General features: G+C 45.4%; 1 protein-coding gene across 1 annotated transcript in view; it reads left to right on the top strand.

Moving 5' to 3' along the window:
* The window catches only part of LOC144506072 (proto-oncogene tyrosine-protein kinase ROS-like), a 161,696-nt gene that overhangs the window by 86,777 nt on the left and 58,289 nt on the right, over positions 1–16,630 (top strand). Inside the window, exons 11-16 of the mRNA XM_078231889.1 lie at positions 274–465; positions 567–667; positions 2,406–2,611; positions 9,075–9,241; positions 10,858–10,987; positions 14,933–15,189. Of these exons, the coding sequence (XP_078088015.1) occupies positions 274–465; positions 567–667; positions 2,406–2,611; positions 9,075–9,241; positions 10,858–10,987; positions 14,933–15,189 (1,053 nt within the window). The remainder of the gene's footprint in view (positions 1–273; positions 466–566; positions 668–2,405; positions 2,612–9,074; positions 9,242–10,857; positions 10,988–14,932; positions 15,190–16,630) is intronic.

The raw sequence follows: 16,630 nt of genomic DNA, 5'->3' as shown, positions 1-16,630 counted from the left end.
ACCTAATCAACACATCTTTCAGACAGTGGGAGGAAACCAGAGCACCTGGAGGAAACCCATGCAGACATGGGGAGAATGTGCAGACTCTGCACAGACAGTGACCCAACCTGGGAATCGAACCCGGGTCCCTGGCACTATAAGGCAGCAGTGCTAACCACTGTGTCACTGTGCCACCCAAGAGTATTGTATTTAACTTTCTGCAGTTTATTTGGTTTCTGGCTTTGGTCCATCCATGTCATTTTTAACTTCTCAACATGTTTAATCAACTGTTAGATATTTCGCATGCATTTGGATTTGGAGGTACACACCAAAGTCAGGGATGTTGCAGGAAAAGTCCAAGATCTCCAGCTAGATCCACTTCAGGGCTACGTGTATTGGACGACAGCACAGTGTGTAGAATATGCCCGGATAAATGGTGACCAGCCAGGCTTGTTTGAAGAACTGCCGAATTTCTCTGGTAAACAGGTGAAACTAGACTTCAGAGTTTCAGAGTATTTGCAGAGTTTAACCCACCACGAGTCAAGCTTTGTGCATAGATTGTGTGTTTCTAACCATGTTGTTTTTAGATTTCAGGGTTGACTCTGGATTTTGACCACGGAGCACTCTATTGGCTCATACAGGATAATACTAGACTTGAAATAAATCAGGCAGAGCTTATCAGGGAAGGGTAAGTGAATTAATAGAGACCAGCAATGGGAACAAAGCTTGTACCACACTCTAAAGAAAGAAATGTTTGTGCTTATGCAGCACTATTCACAAGCTCAGGGTGTCTCAAGACCTAATTGGTTTTTCTTGAAGTGTAGTCATTGAATCCCATAGAATCCCTACAGTACAAGAAAGAAGCCATTCGACTCATTGAGTCTGCACTGACCACAATCCTATCCAGGCCCTATTCCCGTAACCTCACATATTTACCCTGTTAATCCCCTGACAATAGGGTCAATTTAGCATGGCCAACCAAGATAACCTGCACATCTTTGGACTGTGGGAGGAAACCAGAGCACCCGGAGGAAACCCACGCAGACACGGGGAGAATTTGCAAACTCTACACAGACAGTGACCCAAGCCGGGAATTAAACCCATGTCCTTGGCGCTGTGAGGCAGCAGTGCTAACCACTGTGCCACCATGCCACACCCCACATAGCCATTGTCACAATATAGAAAACATGGCTGCCAATTTGCAGGCAGGGCATGTTCCACAAGCACTGTGATAATGACCAGTATTAGTTGAGGGATAATTATTGGCTAGGACATTGGGAGAACTCACCTGCTCTTCGTCAAATGGTGGCATAGATGCAAAAGAACGTTAGTTTGGAAAGGCGTCATGCGTCGGCACAGGCTTGGTGGGCCACAGGGCCTGTTCCTGTGCTGTAGTGTTCTTTGTTCTTGGTGGGACGGCACCTTTTATGTTTATGGGAGGGGGGAGGGGGTGGGGTGGGGGGTATGGGGGGAGAGGGTGGGGAGGTGGGGTGGGAGGAGCGTGGGGGGGGGAAGGGGGGGGGGAGGGTGGGGGGAGGGGGTGGGGTGGGAGGAGTGTGGGGGGAGGGGGTGGGGTGGGTGGTGGGGTTTCTCAACTCAAAGTCATTTCTGAATGACACCACCTTCAGCAGTGCGGCAATCCCTCCATGCTGGAGTGAACTGTCAGCCTAGGAAAGGAACTTGTCTTTCCCCCAGGCTGTCCTCGCTTCCGTGCAGCTACTGGGTTTCCACAGTAAAACCCAGAAGTTGGCTTCGGAGTGGGGTAACTGCCCATTTGAGCGTGCATCTGAACCAACCTCACCTGCTTAAAGTTAAAGTTTATTTATTATGCACAAGTAAGGCTTATGTTAACACTCTAATGAAGTTATTGTGAAATTCTTCTAGTCGCCACAGTCCAGCATCTGTTTGGGTCAATGCACCTAACCAGCACGTCTTTCAGAATGTGGGAGGAAACCAGAGCATCCAGAGGAAACCCACGCAGACATGGGGAGAATGTGCAAACTCCACACAGACAGTGACCCAAGCCGGGAATCAATCCCGGGTCCCTGGTGCTGTAAAGCAGCAATGCTAACCGTTGTGCTACCGTGCCGCCCAAAAATTCCCCTAAAAATTTCTGTTTTGAAACTTTAAAGTATCTTGAATGATGCCAAGAAAGTAGCTTCTTTTTAGGACAGTGAGAAATTCACGATGAAAGTGTCACTTTATTAGCTGCAGTCACTGCATTAAATTAAATTCAAATTTGGGGTTTTGGCCTTCAAGAGGGCATGAAGATCTCAGTGTATCCCTGACCCATATCAATGTAATTATAATTTAAGTGGAGAATACTGATTGCTAGGAGCAGAACTAATAGTATTGCTTTATCCGATATTCAATGTATCAACGGATGTCATTTTCATTGGATTTTGCTCTGTTTTCTCGTGGCAAAGGAACCGGGGCAAAGTTAAAAGGATTTTATCTTCTGATTCTTTGAAAACGTCACAACACATGCTTCAGTACTACTTTGGCAGATTGCTTTGGATAAATGAAAAAGGAGATTTGCAAATTGTAGAAATGGGAAAAAATCAAACTGTTCACCTTTCTGGTGACGTGCCCTTTACAGCATTTACTGTCGTACATCGGAAACCACTCCCAGGTTAGTCACAACACAGACTTGATAAATTGGGTGTGTTATACATATTTTAATCAAGGTTCTATGATTCTATAATAACGCATCTTGGGGTGTCCATACTATAGACTGCCTTATTCCTATTATTAGTGAGGCTCCTCAAGGGGTGTAGAAAGGTTAAATATATGTATGGTTTTGTAGACCAGTTGAAAAGACAGTGGTCGAACAGTGTCAACTTTTCCGTAATGAATTGAATAGATTTTAACGTGTTCACATTATGTTGAAGTTTAGGGATGTTGGCAGTTTTGCACTTTAGGTTGTGAACTACAAATGTACCAAGCCCTTTCGTTATGCGCCGCTGTATCTCATAACTGTATTGATGACATATTTCCTGTCATTCCTGATTTGGCCTCTGAAGCTTCCTTTCCTGTCTTTGATTCATTTGGCCTCTCATTCAGTTTTCTTCTCTGGCTTCGTCTTAGCGCTTTTGGGGGTGACCTTATGGCTCATGTTGCCGGTTGATCGGTGAGGTGAGCTGGTACGATTGGGCAAGAGGCGGAAAATCAGGATTGCGCCCGACTTTTCGCCTTGTGATGTTACCAGCACTGATTTGCCGGTGAAATTGGCTTCACGCCCGGGGTGGTGGAAGGAGGTGCAGGGTGTGGGCGGTGGGGGGGTGCCCAGCACAGGGAGCGATTGGCGGTGAGTCCCAATGTCATTGGGAAGGGGAAGGGGATGGGATGGGTGGGGGGGAGGGGTGACAGGAGCCCCCAGTACACTGGAAGATCAAAGCGCCTGCGCAATGGTGCCTCTCGAGCTCAGCAGCTGGCTTCACCTGCAGGATTATCTCTGGCCTGCCCCCTACTGGTGAGAATCAAGGGCAGTCCCTCTCATCTCACCTCTTGAATTTAGCTCCTTTGTTTGAACCAAGGCTGTAATGAGATTAAGGGCTGAGTGACCCAGACAGAACCATAACTGAGCATCAGTGAGCAATCAAAAGAGAAAATGCTGGAAAATCTCAGCAGGTCTGGCTTCAGGATGCGGCGAGAATAGCAGTTTGAAGAATGTTGTATATCCTGGAGGTATCTGTAATCCTGCAGGTTACATGCGGGATGGAATTTGAGTTGAAATCCATGTGGGATAAGTCGGAGATGAAGACAGTCACTGAGGAAGGAAATGTGGCTGTGGAAGCGAGTCTTGGTAACTACCTTGTCCAACACCAGGAGAGAAATGGAAAACAGTGAAGGTGGATGGGGGGGAGAGACATTCAGAACTCCTGTCGGAGAGAAGAGCAATACTTCATCAGGGTAACCATTCCTGGAAGAGAAGTGACAGTGAGTTAAACACTGGATAAAAGCAAATTACTGCGGATGCTGGAATCTGAAACCAAAAGAGAAAATGCTGGAAAATCTCAGCAGGGACACAAGATTGCTTTGGCAGATGAGGCAAAGGAGAATCCAAAGAGCTTCTACAAATACATAAAGGGCAAAAGAGTAATTAGGGAGAGAGTAGGGCCTCTTAAGGATCAACAAGATTATCTATGTGCGGATTCACAAGAGATGGGTGAGATCCTAAATGAATATTTCTCATCAGTATTTATTGTTGAGAAATGCATGGATGTTAGGGAACTTGGGGACATAAATAGTGATGTCTTGAGGAGTGTACATATTACAGAGAAGGAGGTGCTGGAAGTCTCAAAGCGCATCAAGGTAGATAAATCCCGAGGACCTGGTGAAGTGTATCCCAGGACATTGTGGGAGGCTAGGGAGGGAACTGCGGGTCCCCTCGCAGAGATATTTGAATCATCTTTAGTCACAGGTGAGGTGCCTGAAGATTGGAGGGTGGCAAATGTTGTGCCCTTGTTGTGCAGGGGAAAGCCTGGGAACTATAGGCCGGTGAGCCTCGCATCTGTGGTGGGTAGGTTGTTGGAAGATATTTTGAGAGGCAGGATCTACAGGCATTTAGAGATGCAAGGACTGATATGGGACAGTCAGCATGGCTTTGTGAGTGGAAAATCATGTCTCACAAATTTGATTGAGCTTTTTGAAGGGGTAACCAAGAAGGTAGATGAGGGCAGTGCAGTGGATGTTGTCTACATGGACTTTAGCAAGGGCTTTGACAAGGCATGGTAGGTTGTTGCATAAGGTTAAATCTCACAGGATCCAGGGTGAGGTATCTAAATGGATACAAAACTGGTTTGATGACAGAAGCCAGAGGGTGGTTGTAGAGGGTTGTTTTTCAAACTGGAGAACTATGACCAGCGATGTGCCTCAAGGATTGGTGCTGGGTCCACTGTTATTTGTCATTTATATTAATGTTTTGGATGAGAATATAGGAGGCATGGTTAGTAAGTTTGCAGATGACACCAAGATTGGTGGCATAGTGGACAGTGAAGAAGGTTATCTCGGATTGCAACAGGATCTTGATCAATTGGGCCAGTGGGCTGACGAATGGCAGATGGAGCTTAATTTAGATAAATGCGAGGTGATGCATTTTGGTAGATTGAACCAGGGCAGGACTTACTCAGTTAATGGTAGGGCGTTGGGGAGAGTTCCAGAATAAAATAAATAAATAAAATTAATCTCAGGGTACAGGTTCATAGATCCTTGAAAGTGGAGTCACAGGTGGACAGAGTGAGGTCCCTGAGGTTCAGGTTCATAGATCCTTGAAAGTGGAGTCACAGGTGGACGGGTGAGGTCCCTGAGGATTGGAGGATAGCGAATGTGGTCCCGTTGTTTAAGAAGGGTAGCAGGGATAACCCAGGAAATTATAGGCCGGTGAGCTTGACGTCCGTGGTAGGGAAGTTGTTGGAGAGGATTCTTAGAGACAGGATGTATGTGCATTTAGAACGGAACAATCTCATTAGTGACAGACAGCATGGTTTTGTAAGAGGGAGGTCGTGCCTTACAAATTTGGTGGAGTTTTTTGAGGAAGTGACAAAAACGGTTGAAGGAAGAGCCGTGGATGTCGTCTATATGGATTTCAGTAAGGCATTTGACAAAGTCCCACATGGCAGGTTGGCTAAGAAGGTTAAGGCTCATGGGATACAAGGAGAAGTGGCTAGATGGGTGGAGAACTGGCTTGGCCATAGGAGACAGAGGGTAGTGGTCGAAGGGTCTTTTTCTGGCTGGAGGTCTGTGACCAGTGGTGTTCCGCAGGGCTCTGTACTGGGACCTCTGCTATTTGTGATATATATAAATGATTTGGAAGAAGGTGTAACTGGTGTAATCAGCAAGTTTGCGGATGACACGAAGATGGCTGGAATTGCGGATAGCGAAGAGCATTGTCGGGCAATACAGCAGGATATAGATAGGCTGGAAAATTGGGCGGAGAGGTGGCAGATGGAATTTAATCCGGATAAATGCGAAGTGATGCATTTTGGAAGAAATAATGTAGGGAGGAGTTATACAATAAATGGCAGAGTCATCAGGAGTATAGAAACACAGAGGGACCTAGGTGTGCAAGTCCACAAATCCTTGAAGGTGGCAACACAGGTGGAGAAGGTGGTGAAGAAGGCATATGGTATGCTTGCCTTTATAGGACGGGGTATAGAGTATAAAAGCTGGAGTCTGATGATGCAGCTGTATAGAACACTGGTTAGGCCGCATTTGGAGTACTGCGTCCAGTTCTGGTCGCCGCACTACCAGAAGGACGTGGAGGCATTGGAGAGAGTGCAGAGAAGGTTTACCAGGATGTTGCCTGGTATGGAGGGTCTTAGCTATGAGGAGAGATTGGGTAGACTGGGGTTGTTCTCCTTGGAAAGACGGAGAATGAGGGGAGATCTAATAGAGGTATACAAGATTATGAAGGGTATAGATAGGGTGAACAGTGGGAAGCTTTTTCCCAGGTCGGAGGTGACGATCACGAGGGGTCACGGGCTCAAGCTGAGAGGGGCGAAGTATAACTCAGACATCAGAGGGACGTTTTTTACACAGAGGGTGGTGGGGGCCTGGAATGCGCTGCCAAGTAGGGTGGTGGAGGCAGGCATGCTGACATCGTTTAAGACTTACCTGGATAGTCACATGAGCAGCCTGGGAATGGAGGGATACAAACGATTGGTCTAGTTGGACCAAGGAGCGGCACAGGCTTGGAGGGCCGAAGGGCCTGTTTCCATTGCTGTACTGTTCTTTGTTCTTTGTTCTTTGAGTGGTGAAAAAGGGATTCAGCATGCTTGGTTTTATCGATCAGAACATTCAATACAGGAGTTGGGACGTCTTGTTGAAGTTGTACTAGACGTTGGTAAGGCCACACTTGGAATACTGTGTACAGTTCTGGTCACCCTATTATAGAAAAGATATTTTAAACTAGAAAGAGTGCAGAAGAGATTTATTCGATGCTACCGGGACTTGATGGTTTGAGTTATAAGGAGACTGGAGAGACTGGGACTTTTTTCCCTGGAGCGTAGAAGGCTGAGGGGTGATCTTATAGAGGTCTATAAAATAATGAGGGGCATAGATCAGCTAGATAGTCAATATCTTTTCCCAGAGGTAGGGGAGTCTAAAACTAGAGGGCATAGGTTTAAGGTGAGAAGAGAGCGATACAAAAATTTACAGAGGGGTAATTTTTCACACAGAGGGTGGTGAGTGTCTGGAACAAGCTGCCAGAGGTAGTAGTAGAGGCGGGTACAACTTTGTCTTTTAAGAAGCGTTTAGACAGGTTTAGATGGGTATATAGGGATATGGGCCAAATGCGGGCAATTGGGACTAGCTTAGGGGTTTAAAAAAAAGAGCAGTATGGACAAGTTGGGCCGAAGGGCCTGTTTCCATGCTGTAAACCTCTATGACTCTATGGCTCTAGGTCTGGCAGCATCTATAAGGAGAGAAAAGAGCTGATGTTTCGAGTCCAGATGACCCTTTGTCAAAGCAGCTCGCTTGATCGGCACCCCATCTGCCAGCTTCAATAGCCACTCCCTCCACCAGCGATGCACAGTGGCAGTATTTACAACATGCACTACAGCAACTCACCAATTCTAACTTCAATGTGCTAATCAGCACCGTGCGACCAGCGTTATGCCAAAACTTTGCTAAAGGCCCCTGCTGGTGTCTCCTGGTGCAGCGCAGCAGGCTGGAAGAATCTCTGGTTTGATGGTTGCTCTGAGTCACACTGTAATAGAGCTTCCAGATATTTGGATTAAGGAGGGAGAAGCTCCATGTTTTCATTCTGTGTCCATGCAATCTCATCAACTTTCTGAAACCATTTTTATATTCATTCGTGGGACATGGGCGTCACTGGCTGGCCAGCATTTATTGCCCATCCCTAGTTACCCTTGAGTAGGTGATGGTGGGCTGCCTTCTTGAATCGCTGCAGTCCATGTTCTGTGGGTTGACCTACAATGCCGTTAGGAAGAAAATGCCAGGATTTTGACTCCGTGACAGTGAAGGAACGGCGATATATTTCCGAATCAGGATGGTGAATGACTTGGAGGGGAACTTCCATGTGCTCGTGTTCTCCTATAGGTTGAATATGCACAAGCATCAATACTGAGGCAAAAAAAGTCTGAAGCTCATCGTGTTGCACTTGTGTGTGGAAGATATCGCATTGAAATATGTCAACAAAACGAAAGAGATTGTCATCGACTTCAGGAAACATAAAGGAGAACATGCCCCTGTCTACATCAACGGGGATGAAGTAGAAAGGGTCGAGAGCTTCAGATTTTTAGGTATCCATTTCACCAACAATCTGTCCTGGTCCCCCCATGCCGACACTATAGTTAAGAAAGCCCACCAATGCCTCTACATTCTGAGAAGACTAAAGAAATTTGGCATGTCAGCTACGACTCTCACCTACGTTTACAGATGCACCATAGAAAGCATTCTTTCTGATTGTATCACAGCTTGGTATGGCTCCTGCTCTGCCCAAGACTATAAGAAACTACAAAAGGTTGTGAATGTAGCCCAATCCATCACGCAAACCAGCCTCCCATCCATTGACTCTGTCTACAGTTCCCGCTGCCTCGGAAAAGCAGCCAACATAATTAAGGACCCCACATACCCTGGACATTCTCTCTTCCACCTTATTTCGTCAGGAAAAAGATACAAAAGTCTGAGGTCACGTACCAACCGACTCAAGAACAGCTTCTTCCCTGCTGCCTTTTGAATGGACCTACCTTGCATTAAGTTGATCTTTCTCTACACCCTAGCTATGACTAACACATTCTGCACTCTCTCGTATGCTTTGTCTGTATAGTGCGCAAGAAACAATACTTTTCACTGTATGCTAATTCATGTGGCAATAATAAATCAAATCAAAGGGGATTTGGCAAGTTTTGGAATACGGTTGTGCATGAGTTCAGTGCATGGATTGAGTCACACTGGTGAAAAAGTAAGTTGCCAAATAGCTTCTGAAGTGCTTATAAAATCTTTGATATTACTTTTAGAGCCAGATCAATCGTCAACATTGATAAAACTTTTATATATTATGAAGAATGTCTGCCAGTGTACACAGATTAGTGATCATATTTGTATTCATTTATGTATTACTTCCCATTTAGATGGTTTCTCTACTTTGCCGCTTGTAATTCCTACTCCAGTTCCAGCATCTTCATTTAAGATACAAGGGAACTCCTCTAGGATCTGTATTATATGGGAAAGTGCAATGAATGTGAACTATGGTACACTGTATTATCGGTTTGAATCGCAAGTCCTTATGAAACTTGAGGTACTTTGCATTTTACGTGGATTTTAGTTATACATTAAGTTTATTTCTGCTGATGTAAACAGTAAACATTTCCCCTGCACTGTATTGTTTTAATATTGTCTAAAATGTTAATGTATAACTTGAGCAGATCATTTACACTATATGAATATTAGTTATCTGTATTTGATTTTGAAAATGAGAAGGTCCATATAGATTTTAGTAAATAAAGTTTAGCAACTGAGGTTATGTTCAATTATATGGTGGTTAACTTTCAAATATTATATTCATAGAATATACAGTGCAGAAACAGGCCATTTTGCCCAACCAATAATATATGTTTGTATGTAACAGGTGCTAATACCCATCTTCACCTGTCCTCCACTGCCCATAATTCCATGGCTGTTACTCTGCTGTCTGACATAGTTGTAAATGAACAAGAATGTTTTGCATCTCAATATTGGTGAGACCCAAAGCCATCCTGTTCGATCCCTGCCAAAAAGCCAATGGGCGGGATTTTTCAGCCGAGCTTGCCCCGAAACTGGAAAATCCTGCCCGAGATCAATGGACCTTTCCATGTCCATCCCCTGCCTTCTCTGATTCCCGTGGCGGACGGAATGGGAAAATTTGCCCCAATGTTTTTTGCCCCAGACTTTACCTATTTGGTCCCTACAGAAACATTGCTTCCTTAGCTCTTTTCCATCCCACATCCTTGCCTTTGTCACCTTTCCAACACCATTCTTGCTGAACACGTGATTTCTAACCCTGCAGAATGCCAACTCAGCCATAAATGCAGCCTCCTTATTCTGCCCTGTACAAGGAGTGTTAACCTTTATCCCCCATCTTTGCCCATCTCCTATGACTCCCAGTCCCTCAGTACGTTAACTTGAAAGTCTTAATTAAAAAACCAAAATACAGTGCTGTAAAGAAATAGACAGAAGATGAAGGAAAGACTGAGCAGGTCTGGCAGTATCTGTGGAGTGAATAAAAACACAGTTAACGGATGTGATCTTACCAGCCGTTCACGCCACGCTCCTGCTGCAGCGAGATGGGAGAATTTGGCGCCCAACCAAATCTCTCTTCACTGCAGTGGGATGGGAAAATCCCGCCAGCGTGAACAGCCGTAACATTCCGGCCAATGTTCCAGGTCGATGATCTTTCCCAGACCTGGTGAGTATTTGCAGAATTTTTGGTTTTGATTTCAAAATCTTCATCCACCAGTTTTATTGTTCCCTGCTTCTGCAATCCTATCAAGCTGCAAGCGCTTATTCTAATTTACATTAATAATAGTTCTGGTAGTGCCATGAAGCATTCCAGTTCTGATCTAATCTGTGGTTCCACCCAAACCCTGCCATCAATTGTCAGAAGGTTGAGCCATATGGTCACATTATCTATCCCTGAACACTTTGCCTTTCTGCATTTCTATTTGCCCTCGTAATCTACCTTAAAACTAATTTGATTTCACTTTTGCCATTCCCTCTTAATTTCTCCCCCACTCCTACTAATTGCATCAGGATTCCAACAATGAAGCACCTTGAGATATTTTGCTCCATGAAAAGCACGATACAAATGCAATTTGCAAATGTAAAGGGATGAATTGGTCTTATGAAGTTGAAACAAATATATCTTATTTTTTTTAGGACCTCAGCACTCATCACTATTGTATCACTGGACTAGAGCCTTTTAAGGAATTTGATGTGACAGTGAAACCATATACTTACTGGGGAGTTGCAACAGAGACACAAGTCACCCTCTGTTCCCCAGAAGCAGGTATGTTCGCTTAAGATGCATTACAGACTCATTCAGCTAGTCCTCGGAACAATTCATTTCATATACATAATATTTTACTTAATTTTACTAAATTGAAAATAAGTTCTTCCATAATAACAGGTCTGTAATTTTGGTGAGACACAATGTCTTTATTATCTTGTAAGAATTATTGTCATTGCGGATAAGTTAATTGCTGTATATGTCATTAGACTGCAGAAAGGAGTGCCTTAAGTTACTTTTATTTTTATCTGTGTCAATGAAGGTGATGTGGCGATGCCGGCGTTTATAAACCTGTTGGACTTTAACCTGGTGTTGTGAGACTTCTTATTGTGCTTGCCCCAGTCCAACGCCGGCATCTCCACATCATGACTACCATCGACACCACAAACTGCCGGCTCCAAGTGGAGAGGATCTCCAAGAAGATCGCACATATCGACACAGACATCAGTGAAGGTGGGCAGAGCTACTGGGCGAGATTTTATGGCCTCACTCGAGTGAGACCGGAAATTCCTGCCAAAGGTCAATGGAAAGGTCCGTTGTCCTTCCCTCGCCCGCTCCGATTCCGTGGAGGATAGGGTGGTAGAATTCCGGCGATTGTTTTTCTATCTGTTAGCCTGTGAACGATATATCTCAAAAATGAATGGGCGGATTTCAACTAAACATGGTACACAGATAGGGTGTGACCCAAAGAAGGAGTGATTCGTTTTTGGCAAAGATGCAGATGTCCTTGAATGTTTTAAAAGATCCGCTAAACATAGGAAGATAAGGCAAATTCGCTACTTCTCATTAGACTGTTTGTGGGTTGGTTTAGAATGTTGTGAATTGTCTCAGTTGGTTGGTGGAATTTTTCACAGCTGTTAAATTATGAGCAGAGTTTTCAGGGCAGATTGTTGGGCATGGTTTAGCCTGAACCCTTCTCAGTTAGATGGGATCTCTGACTAAAAAGATTTTTTTTAGCTTTTTAGTTACAGAACACAAGCTAGGCAGGGCAAAACTTCAAGAAAGTAACTGTAATAATGTTGAGTTAACATCAGCCTGTGGAGGTATAAGCTCTACTGAGTACCTTCTTCACTTGTCTACGTAGTGGTCTTCAATTTACTGAAATAAATGTTCAATAATGATATAACAGCTAAGCCTATTTATATCACAATTAAATTATAAGATGTCGGGTGTTCCTTGTAACACAAGTATTGATTGTTCCAGAAAAATCTTTGCCAAAGCATTGAAAATGAACATTTTTTTGTGGGAAAGAATAATAAATAGAAGTGGTGGGCCCGATTCTCCCAACAAAACTCGAAGTGCTGAACTGGCGAGAAAAATGGTGTAAATCATGACTGTTTCTTCAGTGCAACTTCGGACCCAAATCTCCCCACTCTGTGCAATGCAGAGGTTACAATTGTGAATCACATTAAAAGCTCAGGGGGGCAGGGCCTATTCACGGCAAAGAGCCTGAAATCGGCACGATGAGCGGGAACCCGCGCGTGTGCACATCTCTGGGAGATTGCTGAAAATACTTCCCAGCATTCAGATCATTGCCCTTCAACCCCCACAGACATCGCTGGCCCCCACAACCCCCCCTCACAGACATCGCTGCCCCCCTCCCCATGCAGACATTGCGGCTCCCCCCCCCCCCCCCCCCCCCCCCCCCCCCCCGCCCTTGCCGGTCTCAGGCCTCTGCACAGGTGTCATCAGCCATGACCTTAGCGGGTAACTGCTGTTGCGCAGTAGCCATGCCGGGAGCCTGGTCTGGTCTTCAAAGAGCCCAGGGATGTCCGACTGCCTGAGGACAAAGCTGTCATGGACACTCCCTGGATGGCGTGCATCGACCTGCATGATCCGCATGAGATGGCCACAGACAATCTGAACATTCAGGGAGTGGAACCCTTTCCTGTTGACAAACTGCTGCGGTCCTGCATATGGGGCCCACAAGGCGATGTGTGACCCATCCACTGCTCCCTGGACATTGGAAATCCCAGCAATGGCAGCGAAGCCTAGAGCCCGGGCCTCCTGCTGTGCACGGCCCACATCGAAGTTTATGTACTGCCCTGCCCAGGCAGACAGGACGACTGTGACCTGCCGCACGCATCTGTGCACGGAGGCCTGGGAGATCCCAACGAAGTCACCACTGGGTGCCTGAAATGACCCAGATGCGAAAAAGTTCAGGGCAGCCGCCACCATCACGTCCACAGGGAATGGGTGGCCGCCCCTCCCCTGAGGTGCCAGATGTGCAAGCACCTCACAATGGTGCCGCACTGTGCTCTTGGAGAGCCACAGTCAGCGATGTCACATCTCCTCTGAGAGGGCCTTGAATGAATTCCGGGGCCATGTACCCTCTTGCCCTTGGCACCCTCTCGGGAGCCTGCTTACTCATGCCCTAGTCCTCAGCGGCAGCCCCCTGCCCTCCTTCCTGAGGGACTGGTAATGGCTGCTCCTGCGGTGGTCTCTCCACGTCCGCCATCTCCTGAGCCGCCGCCTCCTCTTCCATCTCCGCCACCATAATGGCCAGTTCTAAATCAATCAGGCCATGATCCATCTGCACAGTGCAGTTTGGAAAGAGCATAGAATGACAGATTAATGTCATTGACTGCATAGACCCAGCACTACCCCAATCCCTCATTTGGGTTAGAACCCCCACTTGTGGGAGCTGGCAACCCCACACAATCCATGGTGCCATGCGTGGCCTGACTAGGTTGTGTGAGGTTCCCATCATGACAAATGCTGGCACAGATTATGCAGGTTGGTGTGCAGCCGTGGGCACTGCGCACCCTTGAGCCATTGCTATGTGTGCAACTGCTATATCCGTTACAGGCATGTGTTGCTGATCTGTGTCACAGGGCAGGGACAGATTGCAAATCATCATCAGATGGGTGCCAAGTGACAGCAGATTCCATGTAGTCCTTATCTGAACCTCTGCACCCCGGCCTGGAGCAGCAGCTGCTTCATCTGGTTAGGCCTCAGTCAGCACATGGTACACTCCTCCCTCCACCCCCCCGGAACCCCAGCACTCAGTCCTTGACCACACCCCGCGGCAAGGCAATGCCACTGCACAGTGTGCTGAAGGGGAAGGCTGAGCAGGACTCCTCCAGGGACCCTTCTACCCTGAGCTACAGTGCTGCCCTGAAGGGGAAGGCTGAGCAGGAGTCCTTCAGGGACCCTCCCTCATAGAGCTACAGCGCTGCCTCAAGAGGATGGCTGAGCAGGACTACTTCGTGGACCCTCACCCAGAGAGCTCTGAGAAAATAGAAGCCCACCCCCCACCCCAGATATCACTGACCCACAAACCAACACCTGAAGACAGCAGGAAGAAGCCCACTAGGCATCTTCAGGGCCTGCCTGCAACATTCCCCACACTCTGCTAGCAGCATTTGCCTCCTCATGCCAGCTCGAGGCTGCCACGCCAGCTTGAGACTTTTATATACCTAGTCTGATTTGTGCCAAAGAGACTTCACGCCAAAGAGGCGGGAGACGCTAACATGGGCAGAGATTGCCTTGTCGATCCTGATAATGGCATGCTAGAATATGGTAATTAATGCTAATCAGCGGTACGCTGGTTTTCAGCATGATCCCGGCAACGCCATTTCTTCCGTTTGGGAGATGCGCGCAGGTCGTAGATGCGCACGGGGATCCTGCAAAATAGCCGACACACGCACATCCCAACCCGACCCACCAAAAAATGATTTTTAAAAATACATAATGTCCTGTTTTTATACAAAAAGCTAATCTATTCCCTAAAAAGATGACGATTACATCAATCAAATATCCAATTTTTTATGCTTTTATTCAGAGAATAGATTTTAGGTAAACATTTTGAGGTTTGATATCTTTCTGTAATTTGCTTTTAATGAATGTAGAGTTGTTAAAATAATCAGTTCTGCAGAAATGGAAGTTAATTTGTTTGTTTTTAAATGTAAAAAATATTTACATGGTTTACCGCGGTACTTTCAGCACCGTCTGCTCCTGAAAATCCAAGGATGTTTGTGAATTTGAGGAAGGACATCCTGCTAGATACAGTGAACATGGATGTGGAATTTAGGTGGAATGAGCCAGCCCAAACAAATGGTGTTCTCAGGGGTTACACAGTATATTACATGATGGAAAACTGCTCTGATACCCTGCAGGCTGACACAGCGATGAATGTGACTGCTAACGTCACTACCTTCAAGCTTACTGATGCTGACCCAGCGAAAACCTATTGTATTCAGGTATGTGTACTGGGTCACCCATAATGTACTCATTCAAGTAAAAGTTTCCTTTGGATACTTTTTCCTGAAAGTAGCTGCCAGTTTCTTCTCCTTATCAGTGTTTCCAAAAACTGTTTAGATCTTTAGTTCTTAGCAAATTGTAATGTTGATGCTGTAAGCTCTTATTCCGCCTGTAAATGAAATAAAGGTCAATACTGTATTCAAAGAGGGGTTATATGACATTGCCAGAAAGATAGCAAGCCTGAGGATTGGGAGCAATTTAGAATTCAACAGGACCAAGATATTGATATAAGAGCGGAAATATAGAGTACAAGAGTAAACTTGAAAGGAATGTAGAAACGGACTGTTAAAGCTTCTATAAGCATATAAAGAGAAAAAGATTAGCAAAGACAAATATAGGCTCCAAGCAGTCCAGAACAGGAGAATGGATAATGGAGAACAAGGAACCCAGCACCACCCCAATCCCTCATTTGGGTTAGAACCTGCTTTAGTTCTGTCTTCACGGAGGAAGATTCAAATAACTTTACAGAAATGCTGGGTAAGCAAGGGTCTAGTGAGGATACACATTGAAGGAAATTAGAATTGGTAAAAAAATTGTGCTGAAGAAATTAATGGGATTGATACTCAGGATACTAAATGAGTAGGCCATGAAGTAATGGATGCGTTGGTTGTTATCTTCCAAAATTCTGTAGATTCTGGAACAGTGCTGGCAGATTGCGGGGAGGGGGGCAGTGGGTGGTGGCAAATGTAACCCCACTATTTAAAAAAGGAGGGAGGGAGAAAACGTTGAATTACAGACCGGTTAGCCTAACATAAGTAGCAGAGAAAATGCAAGAGTCTATTATAAAGAATGCAATAACAGGGGACACAGAAAATATCAACAGGATTAGACAAAGTCAACATGGATTCATGAAAAGGAAATCATGTTTAACAAACCTACTGGAGTTTTTTGAGGGTGTAACTAGTAGAATAGATAAGGGAGAACCAATGGATGTGATGTATTTAGATTTTTCAAATTTCTGAGAAAGTCTTGCAAAATTAAAGCTCATGGAACAGGGGTGATATACTGGCATGGATTGAGAATTGTTTAGCAGACAGGGAACAGAGATTAGGAATAAATAGTTATTTTTCAGAGTGGAATGCGATGGCTGATGGGGTACCACAGGGATCAGGTCTTGGGCCTCAGCTAAGCACAACATATATCAGTGAATTGAATGAAGGAATCAAATGTCACATTTCCATATTGGGTGATGCCAATTAGATGGAAGTAAAGAGGCTTCAAGGCGATTTAGATAAGTTGAGTGAGTGGGCAAATATATGGCAGATTACAGTATAATGAGGAGAAATGTGAAATCGTCTGCTTTGATAGGAAAAACTGAATGGCAGAACATTATTTAAATGGTGATAGATTGCAAAAGGGACATTGGTGTCCTTGTACACC

Source organism: Mustelus asterias, chromosome 17, assembly GCF_964213995.1.
Source record: "Mustelus asterias chromosome 17, sMusAst1.hap1.1, whole genome shotgun sequence".
Classification (NCBI taxonomy): domain Eukaryota; kingdom Metazoa; phylum Chordata; class Chondrichthyes; order Carcharhiniformes; family Triakidae; genus Mustelus; species Mustelus asterias.
The sequence above is the reverse complement of the archived record's forward strand: the minus strand, read 5'-3'. Positions and strand labels throughout refer to the sequence as shown.